General features: G+C 47.1%; 1 protein-coding gene across 2 annotated transcripts in view; it reads right to left on the reverse strand.

Moving 5' to 3' along the window:
- The window catches only part of LOC106586393 (voltage-dependent L-type calcium channel subunit beta-4), a 53,526-nt gene that overhangs the window by 21,920 nt on the left and 13,411 nt on the right, over positions 1-18,195 (reverse strand). Inside the window, exon 1 of one of the 2 annotated variants that reach the window (XM_014173620.2) lies at positions 12,905-13,248. The exons of the other annotated variant lie outside the window; for it this stretch is intronic. Within the exon in view, the coding sequence (XP_014029095.1) occupies positions 12,905-12,949 (45 nt within the window). The 5' untranslated portion in view covers positions 12,950-13,248. Of the gene's footprint in view, positions 1-12,904; positions 13,249-18,195 lie in introns of those variants that run through there. 2 annotated transcript variants of the gene reach the window in all.

Raw genomic sequence — 18,195 nt, forward strand, 5'->3', positions numbered from 1 at the left:
GGGATACTAGGGGAAGATGGGAGAGACTGGGGGATAATAGGGGAAGATGGGGAGAGACTGGGGGATACTAGGGGAGGATGGGGAGAGACTGGGGGATACTAGGGGAGGATGGGGGAGACTGGCGGATACTAGGGGAAGATGGGAGAGACTGGGGGATAATAGGGGAAGATGGGGAGAGACTGGGGGATACTAGGGGAGGATGGGGAGAGACTGGGGGATACTAGGGGAGGATGGGGGAGACTGGGGGATACTAGGGGAAGATGGGAGAGACTGGGGGATAATAGGGGAAGATGGGAGATACTGGGGGATACTAGGGGAGGATGGGGAGAGACTGGGGGATACTAGGGAAGGATGGGGAGAGACTGGGGGATACTAGGGGAGGATAGGGAGAGACTGGGGATACTAGGGGAGGATGGGGAGAGACTGGGGGATACTAGGGGAGGATGGGGGAGACTGGGGGATACTAGGGGAAGATGGGAGAGACTGGGGGATACTAGGGGAAGATGGGAGATACTGGGGGATACTAGGGGAGGATGGGGAGAGACTGGGGGATACTAGGGAAGGATGGGGAGAGACTGGGGGATACTAGGGGAGGATAGGGAGAGACTGGGGATACTAGGGGAGGATGGGGAGAGACTGGGGGATACTAGGGGAGGATGGGGAGAGACTGGGGGATAATAGGGGAAGATGGGAGAGACTGGTGGATAATAGGGGAAGATGGGAGATACTGGGGGATACTAGGGGAGGATGGGGAGAGACTGGGGGATACTAGGGGAGGATAGGGAGAGACTGGGGATACTAGGGGAGGATGGGGAGAGACTGGGGGATACTAGGGGAGGATGGGGAGAGACTGGGGGATAATAGGGGAAGATGGGAGATACTGGGGGATACTAGGGGAGGATGGGGGAGACTGGGGGATACTAGGGGAAGATGGGAGAGACTGGGGGATACTAGGGGAAGATGGGGAGAGACTGGGGGATACTAGGGGAGGATGGGGAGAGACTGGGGGATACTAGGGGAGGATGGGGAGAGACTGGGGGATAATAGGGGAAGATGGGAGAGACTGGGGGATACTAGGGGAAGATGGGAGATACTGGGGGATACTAGGGGAGGATGGGGAGAGACTGGGGGATACTAGGGGAGGATGGGGAGAGACTGGGGGATAATAGGGGAGGATGGGGAGAGACTGGGGGATACTAGGGGAGGATAGGGAGAGACTAGGGATACTAGGGGAGGATGGGGAGAGACTGGGGGATAATAGGGGAGGATGGGGAGAGACTGGGGGATACTAGGGGAGGATAGGGAGAGACTGGGGATACTAGGGGAGGATGGGGAGAGACTGGGGGATACTAGAGGAGGATGGGGAGAGACTGGGGATACTAGGGGAGGATGGGGAGAGACTGGGGATACTAGGGGAGGATGGGGAGAGACTGGGGGATACTAGAGGAGGATGGGGAGATACTGGGGGATACTAGGGGAGGATGGGGGAGACTGGGGATACTAGGGGAGGATGGGGAGAGACTGGGGGATACTAGGGGAGGATGGGGAGAGACTGGGGATACTAGGGGAGGATGGGGGAGAGACTGAGGGACACTAGGGGAGGATAGGGGAGACTGGGGGATAATAGGGGAGGATGGGGAGAGACTGGGGGATAATAGGGGAGGATGGGGAGAGACTGGGGGATAATAGGGGAGGATGGGGAGAGACTGGGGGATAATAGGGAAGGATGGGGGAGACTTGGGGATAATAGGGAAGGATGGGGGAGACTGGGGGATAATAGGGGAGGATGGGGAGAGACTGGGGGATAATAGGGGAGGACTAGGGAGAGACTGGGGGATAATAGGGGAGGATGGGGAGAGACTGGGGGATAATAGGGAAGGATGGGTGAGACTGGGGGATAATAGGGGAGGATGGGGAGAGACTGGGGGATAATAGGGGAGGATGGGGAGACTGGGGGATAATAGGGGAGGATGGGAGAGACTGGGGGATAATAGGGGAGGATGGGGGAGGCTGGGGGATAATAGGGGAGGATGGGGAGAGACTGGTGGATAATAGGGGAGGATGGGGGAGGCTGGGGGATAATAGGGGAGGATGGGGAGAGACTGGGGGATAATAGGGGAGGATGGGGGAGGCTGGGGGATAATAGGGGAGGATGGGGAGAGACTGGTGGATAATAGGGGAGGATGGGGGAGGCTGGGGGATAATAGGGGAGGATGGGGAGAGACTGGGGGATAATAGGGGAGATTGGGGAGAGACTGGGGGATAATAGGGGAGATTGGGGGAGACTGGGGGATAATAGAGGAGGAAAACTTGAGCACTACCTGTCACTTTGAAAACAACAAAAATATGCAGAGGATAACAACAAACCAAAAAGGGTATTTTGGCCAACAAAAACTGAAAAGACCAATTGAAACCCATTGAAAACAACCAATGAGGCAATCAATTTAGTTAGGATTAATGCTACCAGGACCAGATTTCCATGCACCAGCAGTAATGATCCATTTAGAATCTTTCCATCAATACAAATAACTGTTATTTACTACCTCATTATGGCAAAATGTATGGGAATGTAAAGAAAGCCAAAAATTCATGTCAATACATTTTTTGGTAAGATTATTTTATATTAACAATACAAAACATACACATATAAACGACAATATCACACAAACATCAACTACATCACACCTGCCCAGACCCACCTGTTCACACCCCCCATCTCCAGCACCCTCATCACTCTCCACCACATGACCTCAAACTGCACCATTTTGTTTCTCTCCGTCGCCCACACACTTTCAACATTAAGATAATAAAGCATTTGACATTCATGTCAGTTCAAAACAATCGATGTGTCACCCCTATGTCAGACTTTGACTGATCAACAAAGCAAACCAGCCAGCAGTTACGTAGAAGGAAATGACTTTGACCTTGTGGCGACAATGTTTTTTAAAATTGTTTTATTTAACCTTCATTTAACTAGGCAAGTCAGTTAAGAACAAACTCTTATTTACAATGACGTCAATACAAGAGAGACACCACAACCCTACATAAAGAGAGACCTAAGACAACAACACAACAAGGCAGCAACACATGACAACACAACATGGTAGCAACACAACATGACAACAACATGGTAGGACACAACATGGTAGCAGCACAAAACATGGTACAAACATTATTGGGCACAGACAACAGCACAAAGGGCAAGAAGGTAGAGACAACAATACATCACACAAAGCAGCCACAACTTTCAGTAAGAGTGTCCATGATTGAGTCTTTGAATGAAGAGATTGAGATAAAACTGTCCAGTTTGAGTGTTTGTTGCAGCTCGTTCCAGTCGCTAGCTGCAGCGAACTGAAAAGACGATCGACCCAGGGATGTGTGTGCTTTCGGGACCTTTAACAGAATGTGACTGGCAGTACAGGTGTTGTATATGGAGGATGAGGGCTGCAGTAGATTTCTCAGATAGGGGGGAGTGAGGCCTAAGAGGGGTTTATAAATAAGCATCAACCAGTGGGTCTTGCGACGGGTATTTTAATTTTAATTTTAATTTTACCAGGTAAGTTGACTGAGAACACATTCTCATTTACAGCAACGACCTGGGGAATAGTTACAGGGGAGAGGAGGGGGATGAATGAGCCAATTGTAAGCTGGGGATGATTAGGTGACCATGATGGTATGAGGGCCAGATTGGGAATTTAGCCAGGACACCGGGGTTAACTCCCCTACTCTTACGATAAGTGCAATGGGATCTTTAATGACCTCAGAGAGTAAGGACACCCGTTTAACGCTGTATACAGAGATGACCAGTTTACAGAGGAGTATAGTGCAGTGATGTGTCCTATAAAGAGCATTGGTGGCAAATCTGATGGCCAAATGTTAAAGAACATCTAGCCGCTCGAGAGCACCCTTACCTGCACCCTTTCCTGCCGATCTATAAATGATGTCTCCGTAATCTAGCATGGGTAGGATGGTCATCCGAATCAATGTAATTATTCTTAAAGCCCATCTCACACTAGATGTATTAATGTTTTTTATTTGATTTATTTCACCTTTATTTAACCAGGTTGGCCAGTTGAGAACAAGTTCCCATTTACAACTGCGACCTGGCCAAGATAAAGCAAAGCAGTGGGACAAAAACAACAACACAGAGTTTCACATAAACAAACGTTCAGTCAATAATACAATAGAAAAGCATACAGGTCGCAGTGGTGGGTAGTATATGGGGCTTTGGTGACAAAACGGAAGGCACTGTGATAGACTACATCCAATTTGCTGAGTAGAGTGTTGGAGGCTATTTTGTAAATGGCATCGCCGAAGTCAAGGATCGGTAGGATAGTCAGTTTTACGAGGGTATGTTTGGCAGCATGAGTGAAGGAGGCTTTGTTGCAAAATAGGAAGCCGATTCTAGATTTAATTTTGGATTGGAGATGCTTAATGTGAGTCTGGAAGGAGAGTTTACAGTCTAACCAGACACCTAGGTATTTGTAGTTGTCCACATATTCTAAGTCAGAACCGTCCAGAGTAGTGATTCTAGATGGGCGGGAGGGCGCGGGCAACAATCGGTTGAAGAGCATGCATTTACTTTTACTAGCATTCAAAAGCAGTTGGAGGCCACGGAAGGAGTGTTGTATGGCATTGAAGCTCGTTTGGAGGTTTGTTAACACAGTGTCCAAAGAAGGGCCAAATGTATACAGAATGGTGTCATCTGCATAGAGGTGGATCAGAGAATCACCAGCAGCAAGAGCGACATCATTGATGTATACAGAGAAAAGAGTCGGCCCGAGAATTGAACCCTGTGGCACCCCCATAGAGACTACCAGAGGTTCGGGCAACAGGCCCCCCCGATTTGACACACTGAACTCTATCTGAGAAGTAGTTGGTGAACCAGACGAGGCAGTCATTTGAGAAACCAAGGTTATTGAGTCTGCCGAACGTGGGTCAAGAGAGACTACAAAGGAATTGAAGCTTAGAAGAAATGTGATATCTGTTTGCGCCTCTTCACATGCTTGTCGGAGGCATGCTGTCATGACACACTTTAAAGGTGCTACATCTAGAATGTCTCAAAATTTCTCCCCTATATGGAAGCTAGGTGAATTGCAACAGCACTAGGCTGCATTCAAAACAAATCTGCCCCGTGTCCCATTTCCCCTTAACATGGCGGAGACTCCAATTGAGCCTTTTACTTTCGGTTTTGGTCCACCAGTTCAAACAGCTGTAAAAACAATATTTGTTGTTATTGAAAATATATTTCACAGCGATTTAGATGGTACAATGATTCCCTACACTATTCAGTGCTTGTTTTCTCACATAAACTTAAATTGAGCGAACAGTGTAGAATTTCAATAACCAGGAAAATGACAGAACAATTTCTACATTAGCCGCTTGACCCGATTTCCACTAGATAACACAGCCACAAAGTCAAAACAGCTTTCCCATTTTGACAACAGATGCCACTTTTGCGGGAGAAATGAATAGGTGAATATCACAGCCAATCACAACACTGGCGGGTAAGTAATACTGTGAAACACCATTATTACACTATTACTACAGATATATTATGGACATTTTCTGAAAGTACAATGGAAAAATTCAAACAAGATCCTAAAGTTTATCACCTTTAAAAGATTCCTGCACAAGGCACCTCTCCCACCACCAGGCCACTCACACTACTAGGCCACTAGTGAGAAAGTTATCTATGAGTGTCAAGGAAGCTGGGCTTGAAACAATCAAGGATCAGGCCACACTCATGGCTTATCTGTTGAGACGCCTAGGAAGATACTGTCTGAAAATGGCAGCCACTAACACTTCCAGACCAGTGATAAGCACCGATAACAGTCTACAGGACCATTACGAAATATTCTGGAGCAGAGATGCCTAGAAGAAGTTTAGTACTGCTGGGTAACAACAAGACACCCTCTTACAGGGGAGATGGATTAAACAAATGTCTAAGACATAGCGGTCACACTTTATTGGGATAGTCCAGATAGACCATCTGTAGATACTCTACAGATGGTCGGTCATACTATCAACAAACTATCTGTTGATAAGCAACTGCTTGCTAAGGTTACAGTTAGGGTTAGGTTTAGAATAAGGGTTAGGGTAAGGGTTAAGGTTAGGGTTAGATTTAGAATAAGGGTTAGGGTAAGGGTTAAGGTTAGGGTTAGGTTTAGAATAAGGGTTAGGGTAAGGGTTAAGGTTAGGGTTAGGTTTAGAATAAGGGTTAGAGTAAGGGTTAAGGTTAGGGTTAGGACAGGGCCAGGGTTGAGGGTTCGGATAAGAGTTAAGGTTAGGTTTAGGGTTAGTAGCTAGTTAGTTGAAATGTTACTGATAGTCTGTAGATAGTCAGTAGAGCTGGGATGGGCAACTCAACATTTTGGGGGGGAAGAAAAGTAGAATACTGTCACGTCCTGACCAGCAGAGGGCGTAATGGTGTTAGTTTTGGTCAGGATGTGGCAGGGGTTTTGTGTGTGTGAATGGTTGTGTTGGTGATTGGGACTCCCAATTGAAGGCAGGTGTGTTGAGTTGCCTTTGATTGGGAGTCCTATATAGGAGTGTGTGTTTTTCTTTGGGGTTGTGGGTAGTTGTTTTTGCACTGCATGTTGTGTGCCTGCAAGACTGTTGCTGTCGTGTATTGTTTTGTCCGGTGGATGCTTTACTCCTTTTTGGAATTAAACTATGAGTATCCACATACCCGCTGCGCCTTGGTCCATTTTTGAAGACAGTTGTTACAGAACTACCCACCACCAAAGGACCAAGCAGCGGAAGAGGAAGGAGCATCGGGTGGAGGAATGGACATGGGAGGACATCCTGGATGGCAAGGGATGCTACACCTGGGAGGAGATCCTGGCCGGAAGGGATTGCCTCCCATGGGAACAGGTGGAGGCACTGAGAAGAGCAGAGGCAGCAGGAGAAGGGAGCGAACGTTATGCTGGAACACGTCTGGGTAGGAAACCCGAGAGGCACCCCCAATATTTTTTTTGGGGGGGGCACACAGGTAGTTTGGCCAGGCCAAGGAAGAGCTGTAAGCCAGCTACCTGTGATTACAGGGAGGTGCGTATGAGGTGGAGGGCGCCATGTTACGCTGAGGTACGCACCATCTCGCCTATACGTACGCACAGGCCAGTCCGCCCTGTACCAGCGCCCCGCATGTGCCAGGGTGAAGTGAGCATCGAGCCGGAAGGGGTGATGCCAACCCTGCGCTCAAGACCGCCAGTGCGCCTCGACGGTCCGGTGTTTCCCGCTATACGCGCTAGCATGGAGGTGCGTGTCTCCAGGCTGGCACATCCAGTACCAGCCCCACGCATCAGGCGTCTAGTGCGTCAGCCCAGCCTCGCCAGTCAAGAGTCGCCAAAGCTGCCCGCCAGTCAAGAGTCACCAGAGCTGCCCGCCAGTCAAGAGTCACCAGAGCTGCCCGCCAGTCAAGAGTCACCAGAGCTGCCTGCCAGTCAAGAGTCACCAGAGCTGCCCGCCAGTCAAGAGTCACCAGAGCTGCCGCCAGTCGAGAGTCACCAGAGCTGCCCGCCAGTCGAGAGTCACCAGAGCCGCCCGCCAGTCGAGAGTCGCCAGAGCCGCCCGCCAGTCGAGAGTCGCCAGAGCGGCCCGACTGCCCGGAGCTGCCAGAGTGGCCCGACTGCCCGGAGCTGCCAGAGTGGCCCGACTGCCCGGAGCTGCCAGAGTGGCCCGCCTGTCCTCCGGCCCAGCCCGAGTGGCCCGCCTGTCCTCCGGCCCAGCCCGAGTGGCCCGCCTGTCCTCCGGCCCAGCCCGAGTGGCCCGCCTGTCCTCCGGGCCAGCCCTAGTGGCCCGCCTGTCCTCCGGGCCAGCCCGAGTGGCCCGCCTGTCCTCCGGGCCAGCCCGAGTGGCCTGCCTGTCCTCCGGTCCAGCCAGAGTGGTCCGTCTGCCAGGGTCAGCCCGAGTGGCCCGTCTGCCCGGCGCAGCTATCAGCGCCACCGAAGTGGGCGACGCCGAAGGTGGAGCGAGGTCCACGTCCTGCACCTGAGCCACCTCCAGGAGAGGTGGGTTGGGGAGGGAGGGTGTAGCACAGTGCCGTCGTTGACGGCAGCCACCCTCCCTTCCCTCCCTTATTGTTTAGGGGGATATTTGTTGTTGTTTGGGGGTTGTTTTTTTTTTTAGGTGCATTCCGGGGTCTGTACCTTGAGGGGGGGTACTGTCACGTCCTGACCAGCAGAGGGCGTAATGGTGTTAGTTTTGGTCAGGATGTGGCAGGGGTTTTGTGTGTGTGAATGGTTGTGTTGGTGATTGGGACTCCCAATTGAAGGCAGGTGTGTTGAGTTGCCTTTGATTGGGAGTCCTATATAGGAGTGTGTGTTTTTCTTTGGGGTTGTGGGTAGTTGTTTTTGCACTGCATGTTGTGTGCCTGCAAGACTGTTGCTGTCGTGTATTGTTTTGTCCGGTGGATGCTTTACTCCTTTTTGGAATTAAACTATGAGTTTCCACATACCTGCTGCGCCTTGGTCCATTTTTGAAGACAGTTGTTACAAATACACAAGGGGCAATTCGACATTTGGTTGTGCCTGAGCAGTTTTTCTCTTGTTATGTCAGTCATTGATAGTAACTCAATAAGCCCATGTCAACTAAAAATCTTTTGATTGGTAAATTCATCTAGTGGCCAGCTATCTAAACTTGTAGTAATCATGGTCAAATTACTGCACTGATTTTGTTAGTCAGTCTCCTCACTCAGCTATTTTATTAAAACCTGCAAATACTTCTCTCCACCCTATGGCAGAATGTTAAGAATTGCACAAAATGTGCTGTAAAACAGCTCATTTTCCTCTCCGCCCCCATGGCAAAATGATTAGAATTGCAGCAAACCTGCTTTAAGCAGCAACATTTCCTCTACACCCCATGGCAAAATGTGTACAACTGCGGCCCCTCATCATGAGTTCCGATTTTTTGTGGGCCCCACCCCAATCAAAGTTGCCCATCTCTCTATCCAAATAAAGTGTTACCGATTTGGCCAGGTCTTGATGAACCTATTGGAGTTGGTCCCCATGTAAGGACATACAAATTAACCAGAACATACAGAAAGAGAAATGTATTGGAAATAGAAAAGGATTATGACCGTGTAATAATAGTGCAATTACAGTGTAATTTCTTGACAATGTGATGAAAAGAATATCAGTTTAGTTTCACCAATCTACAGGAAGACAGATGGAGGGAGAGAGTGTGAAAAAGCACGATAGATCCCTGCTCAGTGTGAATCTACACTCCCCTCTCCCTCCCTTCACTCCCCTCTCCCTCCCTCCCTTCACTCACCTCAACCTCCCTTCACTTCTCTCTCCCTCCCTCCCTTCACTCACCTCAACCTCCCTTCACTCCTCTCTCCCTCCCTCCCTTCACCCACCTCAACCTCCCTTCACTCTTCTCTCCCACCCTTCACTCCCCTCTCCCTCCCTTCTCTCATCTCTTCCTCCCTTCACTCCCCTCTCCCTCCCTTCTCTCTTCTCTTCCTCCCTCCCTTCACTCACCTCAACCTCCCTTCACTCCTCTCTCCCTCCCTCCCTTCACCCACCTCAACCTCCCTTCACTCTTCTCTCCCACCCTTCACTCCCCTCTCCCTCCCTTCTCTCCTCTCTTCCTCCCTTCACTCCCCTCTCCCTCCCTTCTCTCTTCTCTTCCTCCCTTCACTCCCCTCTCCCTCCCATCTCCCTCCCTTCACTCCTCTCTCCCTCCCTTCCCTCCTATCTCCCTCACTTCTCTCCCCTCTCCCTCCCTTCACTCCCCACTCCTCTCTCCCTACCTACACTCCTCTCTCCCCTCTCCCTCCCTTCACTCCCCTCTCCCTCCCTTCACTCCCCCACTCCTCTCTCCCTACCTACACTCCTCTCTCCCATCTCCCTCCCTTCACTCCCCTCTCCCTCCCGTCACTCCTCTCTCCCTCCCTTCTCTCTGCTCTCCCCCTCTTCACTCCTCTCTCCCTCCCTTCTCTCTGCTCTCCCCCTCTTCACTCCTCTCTCCCTCCCTTGTCTCCGCTCTCCCCCTCTTCACTCCTCTCTCCCTCCCCTCTCCCTCCCTTCACTCCCCTCTCTTCATTCCCCTCTCCTCTCTCCCTCCCCTCCCGTCCCTTCACTCCCCTCCCCTCTCCCTTCCCCCTTCACTCCCCTCCTCTCTCCCTCCCTTCACTCCCCTCTCCCTCTCTCCCCGCTCCCTCCCTTCACTCCTCTCTCCCTCTCTTCACTCCCCTCCCCTCTCCCTCCCTTCACTACTCTCTCCCTCCCTTCACTACTCTCTCCCTCCCTTCACTACTCTCTCTATCCCTTCACTACTCTCACCCTCCCTTCACTCCTCTCTCCCTCTCTTCACTCCCCTCCCCTCTCCCTCCCTTCACTACTCTCTCTATCCCTTCACTACTCTCTCCCTCCCTTCACTACTCTCTCCCTCCCTTCACTACTCTCTCTATCCCTTCACTACTCTCTCTATCCCTTAACTACTCTCTCTATCCCTTCACTACTCTCTCCCTCCCTTCACTACTCTCTCTATCCCTTCACTACTCTCTCTATCCCTTAACTACTCTCTCCCTCCCTTCACTACTCTCTCCCTCCCTTCACTACTCTCTCTATCCCTTAACTACTCTCTCCCTCCCTTATATCCCTTCACTACTCTCTCCCTCCCTTCACTACTCTCTCCCTCCCTTCACTACTCTCTCTATCCCTTAACTACTCTCTCCCTCCCTTCACTACTCTCTCCCTCCCTTCACTACTCTCTCTATCCCTTCACTACTCTCTCTATCCCTTAACTACTCTCTCCCTCCCTTAACTACTCTCTCCCTCCCTTCACTACTCTCTCTATCCCTTAACTACTCTCTCCTCCCATATCCCTTCACTACTCTCTCCCTCCCTTCACTACTCTCTCCCTCCCTTCACTACTCTCTCTATCCCTTAACTACTCTCTCTATCCCTTAACTACTCTCTCCCTCCCTTCACTACTCTCTCCCTCCCTTCACTACTCTCTCTATCCCTTCACTACTCTCTCTATCCCTTAACTACTCTCTCCCTCCCTTCACTACTCTCTCCCTCCCTTCACTACTCTCTCCCTCCCTTAACTACTCTCTCCCTCCCTTCACTACTCTCTCTATCCCTTAACTACTCTCTCCCTCCCTTCACTACTCTCTCTATCCCTTAACTACTCTCTCTATCCCTTAACTACTCTCTCTCTCCCTTCACTACTCTCTCTATCCCTTAACTACTCTCTCTATCCCTTAACTACTCTCTCCCTCCCTTAACTACTCTCTCTATTCCTTCACTACTCTCTCTATTCCTTAACTACTCTCTCTATCCCTTAACTACTCTCTCCCTCCCTTAACTACTCTCTCTATTCCTTCACTACTCTCTCTATTCCTTAACTACTCTCTCCCTCCCTTCACTACTCTCTCTATCCCTTCACTACTCTCTCCCTCCCTTCACTACTCTCTCCCTCCCTTCACTACTCTCTCTATCTCTTAACTACTCTCTCCCTCCCTTCACTACTCTCTCCCTCCCTTCACTACTCTCTCTATCCCTTCACTACTCTCTCTATCCCTTCACTACTCTCTCTATTCCTTCACTACTCTCTCTATCCCTTCACTACTCTCTCCTTCCCTTCACTACTCTCTCCCTCCCTTCACTACTCTCTCTATCCCTTAACTACTCTCTCCCTCCCTTCACTACTCTCTCTATCCCTTAACTACTCTCTCTATCCCTTAACTACTCTCTCCCTCCCTTCACTACTCTCTCCCTCCCTTCACTACTCTCTCTATCCCTTCACTACTCTCTCTATTCCTTCACTACTCTCTCTATCCCTTCACTACTCTCTCCCTCCCTTCACTACTCTCTCTATTCCTTCACTACTCTCTCCCTCCCTTAACTATTCTCTCTCTCCCTTCACCCATCTCTCCCTCACTTCACTCCCTACCCAGCCCAAAAACGTTTTTCTCTTTTTGATTCCCATCACACGTCAATATAAAGTTGGGTTGCTCCATAGCAATTGAGTATAATGGTTGTGTGTATGAAGACTTATTCTAGCCCTGTGTAGTCTGCATTGATAGGATTGTGATACTGCTCTGTGTTTTGGGCCTCATGGTTCTCTGATCATCTGCATCCTTATGTGTGTGTTGACTGTACTATACATGCTTTCATCTGAGAGAAAAAGTGAAAGGAGAAAACAACAGAGTGAGAGAAGGAAAATGGTGGGACACTGTCCCTTTAAATGAGACACAAAATACTTGCAGCTCTCTGTTCTAAGGAGCTACATAATGATACATTAAACAATCACAACCTTAAAGGGAAGGCTAGGGCTCTGCTCCGCAGGCTAAACACACACACACACACACACACACACACACACACACACACACACACACACACACACACACACACACACACACACACACACACACACACACACACAGAGTTACAGCGTGTATTGGCTAATCAGTCATCCAAAGACATGGTAGATGGTATAGAGAGAGTCCTGTATGTCAAGATCAGTGGATGTTCAATAATATAGAACGAAGGAATGAAGGGTTCATCTAGCTTGTTCTCCTTCAGTGGCATCAGAAAACAACATTAGCCTTGGAGAATCACACAGAGAACCATACAGAGAACGAGAACCACACGGAGAACCATACAGAGACACATGCATCCCTCTCCTCCATTCCCTTCCCCCCATGATCCACACACCTTCTCTTATACACGCTGAGTCGACCCCCTGTGTGTTTGAGTGCATTTTGTGTGTGTGTTTGCATGTTCAACCAGTGTCAGTTGTATGGTGTTGTCAATACACAGGCACCCCTCTCTCTCTCTCTCTCTTTCTCAGACACACACAAACACACAATGAGAAAATAACAGCACGGCACAGGCAATTAACACTTCTTACACCATCTAGCCCTCCACCACAACCCCTTACTCACCGCCTCCGAGTCTTCAAATCCATGTAGGTACAAATTATCATACATGGAGGTTTAATATTCCAACAAGCACCTCCTGACGAATTGACAAAAATAGTAACGATGGATTGAAGCACCAGCACTAGAGATGGATTAATGGGGGTTACATTCCCACTAGATAGAAAACAACCACACCATTCTTATTGTTTTCCTCTCTTAGCCTTGATGGTGAATGTAATATTTTTTCCCCAGGCTTAAAGAGTTTTCCTTAAACCCATAATAAGACAACGCAGAGCTTCAGTTATCCCCAGAGGCTGCTTTCTAGATCCAGACCTGGCATTTTATCTGCCTTCCAAATGAAGAGACAACTGTTCCTCAATCATAGGCTGATGACAAAGCAGGGAGGCAGGCTGCTGATTGGCTTCTTCCTGCTCCAGTCAGCTTGAGCGAGCATTCTCACTGATGGTGAATAAGGAAGAGAAGAGGAGGGTCTGTAGATTGAGAGCAGCAGCCTTTCCCCTCCATCTCTGACTGGGGTCTCTTGTAATTTTCTACCGATGTCTAATACCCTCTGTTGTATTCTCTCTATCTTTACCTCTATAGCCCTCCTCTATCTCTTTTTATTTTCCTCTGTCGTATGGTGGATTGGTGATGAGACTGATATGTTTGTGTGTGTTTATATTTTTATAACCCTTATTTTACCAGGTAAGTTGACTGAGAACCCATTCTCATTTACAGCAACGACCTGGGGAATAGTTACTGGGGGAGGGGGGATGAAAGAGCCAACTGGAAGCTGGGAATGATTAGGTGGCCATGATGGTATGAGGGTCAGATTGAGGGCCAGACCCGTTTAACATCCCATACAAAAGACGGCACTCTACACAGGGCAAAGTTCTGGGGCATTGGAATCTTTTTTTTTTTTGGGGGGGGGGGGGGGCAGAGGAAATTGTGCCTCCTACTGGCCCTTCAGCACCACTTCCAGCAGCATCTGTTCTCCCATCCAGGGACCGACCAGTATCGACCCTGCTTAGGTTCAGTGGGATGCAGGTGTGTGTGTGAGTGTGTGTTGACTACATTGCTTCCCAAAGTTGTCCTTTGGGTGGTGGAACCATTCTTGATACACACAGGAAAAGTGTGAAAAACCCAGCAGTGTTGCAGTTTTTGACACAAACCATTGCGCCTGGCACCTACTACCATACCCCGTTGAAAGGCATTTTTATCTTTTGTCTTGCCCATTTACCCTCTGAATGGCTCACACACAATCCATGTCTCAATCCATGTCTACGCTGATCGAAGTGAATTTAACAAGTGACATCAATAAGAGATCATAGCTTTCACCTGGATTCATCTGGTCAGTTTATGTCATAGAAAGAGTAGGTGTTCTTAATGTTGTGTATACTCAGTGTAAAATTAGACATACAAATCATTTCATTTTATAATGAGGAGATATATTCATTATATATTTTTCTAGTTTCTGATTCCAATTTCGATAAACAAGTACATTTTCAAACAAGTGTGTCCTTTTGAACTAATCAAGTGAAATTGCAGGGTAACATTTGTTGGGATTCAGAGAGCTCCTTTCTAAAGACCTGGTAGAAAACTGGAGCAATATCGCCCTCTAGTGATGAAGAGACTTACAGCAGGTGCACATGCTACAAACTGCCCATCTTCTAATCTGAAAATATGAAACATCACAACCAGACAGGTTTGACTCTCTCCTACCCAACCCCACTTTTTTTTTTTACATTGTTTGCAAACTGATATGTGACACGTATTAATGCCAAAATAACATGCAAAACAGGCAAAACAAAAGTAATTAAGTTAATAAAGCCGTAGCCAAACATGGTGTCTTTTTTGCGTTCTTGATTAAGGCAGCTCCAAAATGCAGGTGTTTCAGCCTAGCTCAGTGCTTTCTGTGGTGGTGGCGCAGCCAGTGGAAAATACAGAGCGTAGGGGTTGGTAATATTCTCTAATTGTGCCGTGATTGGCTCAGGTGAGGCTCAAAACAGGTGGGGCTCTGAATGACGGGTCGCCACTGGATCTGAACATTGATTGGTTAGCAACTAGCTGTTCGATCAAGAGGAAGCTTCTAACTGTGACTAATGTCTGTAATATGACCCAGGTTATCACTTAACCAGCTAGAGTATATACCAATAGTGTTGGATCTGTGACATCTACTTGTATTGATTATATTTTTACTAACGCTGCAGAGCTTTGCTCCAAAGCAATATCATTTCCATTGGCTGTAGTGACCATAACATTGTGGCAATAAAAAGGAATGCCAAAGTGCCAAAGGTTGGGCCTAAAGTCATTTATAAGAGTAAAGCACACTGCCCTTAAACAGTAAAGCACCCTTTGCTGGCTCTAACAGCCGCCCAATCAGTTTGCTGTCTGTTCTTAGTAAACTGATGGAGAGGATTGTGTTTGACCAATTAAAATGCAATTTTTTAGAGAACAAGTTAACTACCGACTTTCAGCATGAAATATAGAGAAGGGCACTTAACTTGTACTGCACTACAGATAATTGGTTAAAATATATGGATAACACGTTGTTAGTTGGAGCTGTATTGTTAGATTTCAGTGCAGCCTTTGATGTTATTGCCATCACATGGTTGGAGAGTTATTTATACAATTGAACCCAGAGAGTGTTTTTCAATGGAAGCTTCTCTAACATCAGGAGTGCTAAGCAATTAACCAAAATGTGTAAAATTCCATTTTGTTATTTTTTTTCTTCTGTGAGATCGATGTGCTGTTTCTCTGGAGATAAATCAAATCAAGCCCGAACTGTGCGACGTAGTAGAGAGTTGTAGTTTCCAACAGGCCAATATTCTACATAGGTTAGCGCAGAAAATGTGGTAATTAACTACAATGACCATAATCCATATTTGCTTTTTTGTATAAGCCAACCAACAAAGGACCACAGTGGAAAAAAGTATTTGACTTTTTGTGTATATAATCCTTGTCAATTTTGGTAAATGTATTGGTTGCCTGGTGTGGCTTCTTAATGTATTCTGAATGGTCAAATAAAATAAAAAATGTAAAATTGCTCGCCTACTTGTCTGGTCTGTGTGGAGAAGACAAGGAGACAGAGAGAAGAGAGAACGCCCGATCGAGAGGGACAGAAAACAGATGCTTCACGAGGTATCCTGAAAATACATTATCTAAGTGATTGACAGTAGGTATTCAGCAGCCACAAAGCCTTATTTACTTTGAAGAACTACTAAAAGAGTGATTTTGTCAGACAGCATAGGCAGCAGCTCTATAGAGATGAGATGATGACTTGGAATTAAATAATAAAGTCAGAAAATAAAACAAATGTAATATACACAACAACTGAAATATTTGATTAAAGTAATGTGATTACATGATGGTTCATACTGTAAGTTAGGCCTCACTCCCCCCTATCTGAGAAATCTACTGCAGCCCTCCACCACATACAACACCCGTTCTGCATGTCACATTCTGTTAAAGGTCCCCAAAGCACACACATCCCTGGGTCGCTCCTCTTTTCAGTTCGCTGCAGCTAGCGACTGGAACGAGCTGCAACAAACACTCAAACTGGACAGTTTTATCTCAATCTCTTCATTCAAAGACACAATCATGGACACTCTTACTGACAGCTGTGGCTGCTTTGTGTGATGTATTGTTGTCTCTATCTTGTTGCCCTTTGTGCTGTTGTCTGTGCCGAATAATGTTTGTACCATGTTTGTGCTCCTACCATGTTGTCGTCATGTTGTGTTGCTACCATGTTGTGTTGTCATGTGTTGCTGCCTTGGTGTGTTGTTGTCTTAGGTCTCTCTTTATGTAGTGTTGTGTTGTCTCTCTTGTTGTGATGTGTTTTTTGTCCTATATTTATATTTGATATATTTTTGATTCTTTATCCCAGGCCCCGTCCCCGCAGGATGCCTTTTGGTAGGCCGTCATTGTAAATAAGAATTTGTTCTTAACTGACTTGCCTAGTTAAATAAAGGTTAAATAAAATAAAATCAAATCAAGTTATAAGCAGTAATGGCCAGTCACAACCATCATGGGACTTTTATTAGTTGTTTTTTTATATGTTGTTACAGCATTCAACCCACATGATGCATAGTGCATTAATGTATGAAATAGAAAACCGTGATTATTTTTTAATAATAGAAACGAAACCGACCCGACCTCAAAAATCACTAATCGCTCAGCCCTAAACATCAGATATGTACAGTGCAGTGTCCCTCAGGGCAGTTGCCTTGGACCCGTTATTGATCTTTGTTTCTCTAAATGATTTGCCACTGGTCTTACACAAAGCTATAATGACTATGTATGCGGATGATTCCACTCTACATGTCAGCACCCAAACCCAGACAGCTCACTGAAATGCTAAATAAGGATTTACAGTCAGTATCAGAATGGGTGATTAATAATCAACTGTTCTTAAATAAATCCAAATCTAAAAGTATTGTATTTGGTTCAAAACATTCTCTAAGACCTGAACCTCAACTGGAGTTGTACATAAAGGGTGTAATCAATGAGCAAGTTGAATCAAATCAAATTAAATCTAATTTTATTGGTCACATACACGTGTTTAGCAGATGTTATTGCAAGTGTAGCGAAATGCTTGTGCTTCTAGCTCTGACAGTGCAGTAATATCTAACAAGTAGGAAGCTGTTCTGCGTTTTTGACACAAATCCACTGTACTAGTCGTTCAGGCTCTGGTGTTGTCCCATCTTGATTACTGTCCGGTAATATAGTGCAGCAAAGAATGACCCAGCAAAGCAGCAGCTGGCTCAAAACAGAGCAGCACGCCTTGGCCTTAACTGCACATACATAACTTACATCAACAACATGTATGCCAGCCTTTCCTGTTTGAGGGTTGACGTGATAGTAACTACTTCTCTTCTAGTTTTTATGAGAAATATTACTGTGATGAAAATTCCATATTGTCTGCATAATCAAATTCAGCTCAGACATCCATACATACCCCACAAGACATGCCACCAGAGGTCTCTTCACAGTCCCCAAGTCACGGCTACGCACAATTTTTTAGAGAGCCATGATCGCATGCAACTCCCTTCCATTTCCAATTACTCAAGCAAACAGCAAAATTATCTTTACAAAATGGATTAAACAACATCTCATTGAACGGCGGGGACTGTGGGCAAAATGCCAATTCTGAAATTTTGTAGATTGACCCGTTAAATGGTAGTCAAGTTTTTGCATTTCGGCAATTCACAGAAATATAAGTCATTGATGCCTTACTTGCTATAAATACCAAGAAATCCACAGGGACTGACCAATTGGAGCCGGGTCTGCTCAAGTGTGCTGCCCCCCTCATTGCT

This window comes from Salmo salar, chromosome ssa25, assembly GCF_905237065.1.
Source record: "Salmo salar chromosome ssa25, Ssal_v3.1, whole genome shotgun sequence".
Classification (NCBI taxonomy): Eukaryota; Metazoa; Chordata; class Actinopteri; order Salmoniformes; family Salmonidae; genus Salmo; species Salmo salar.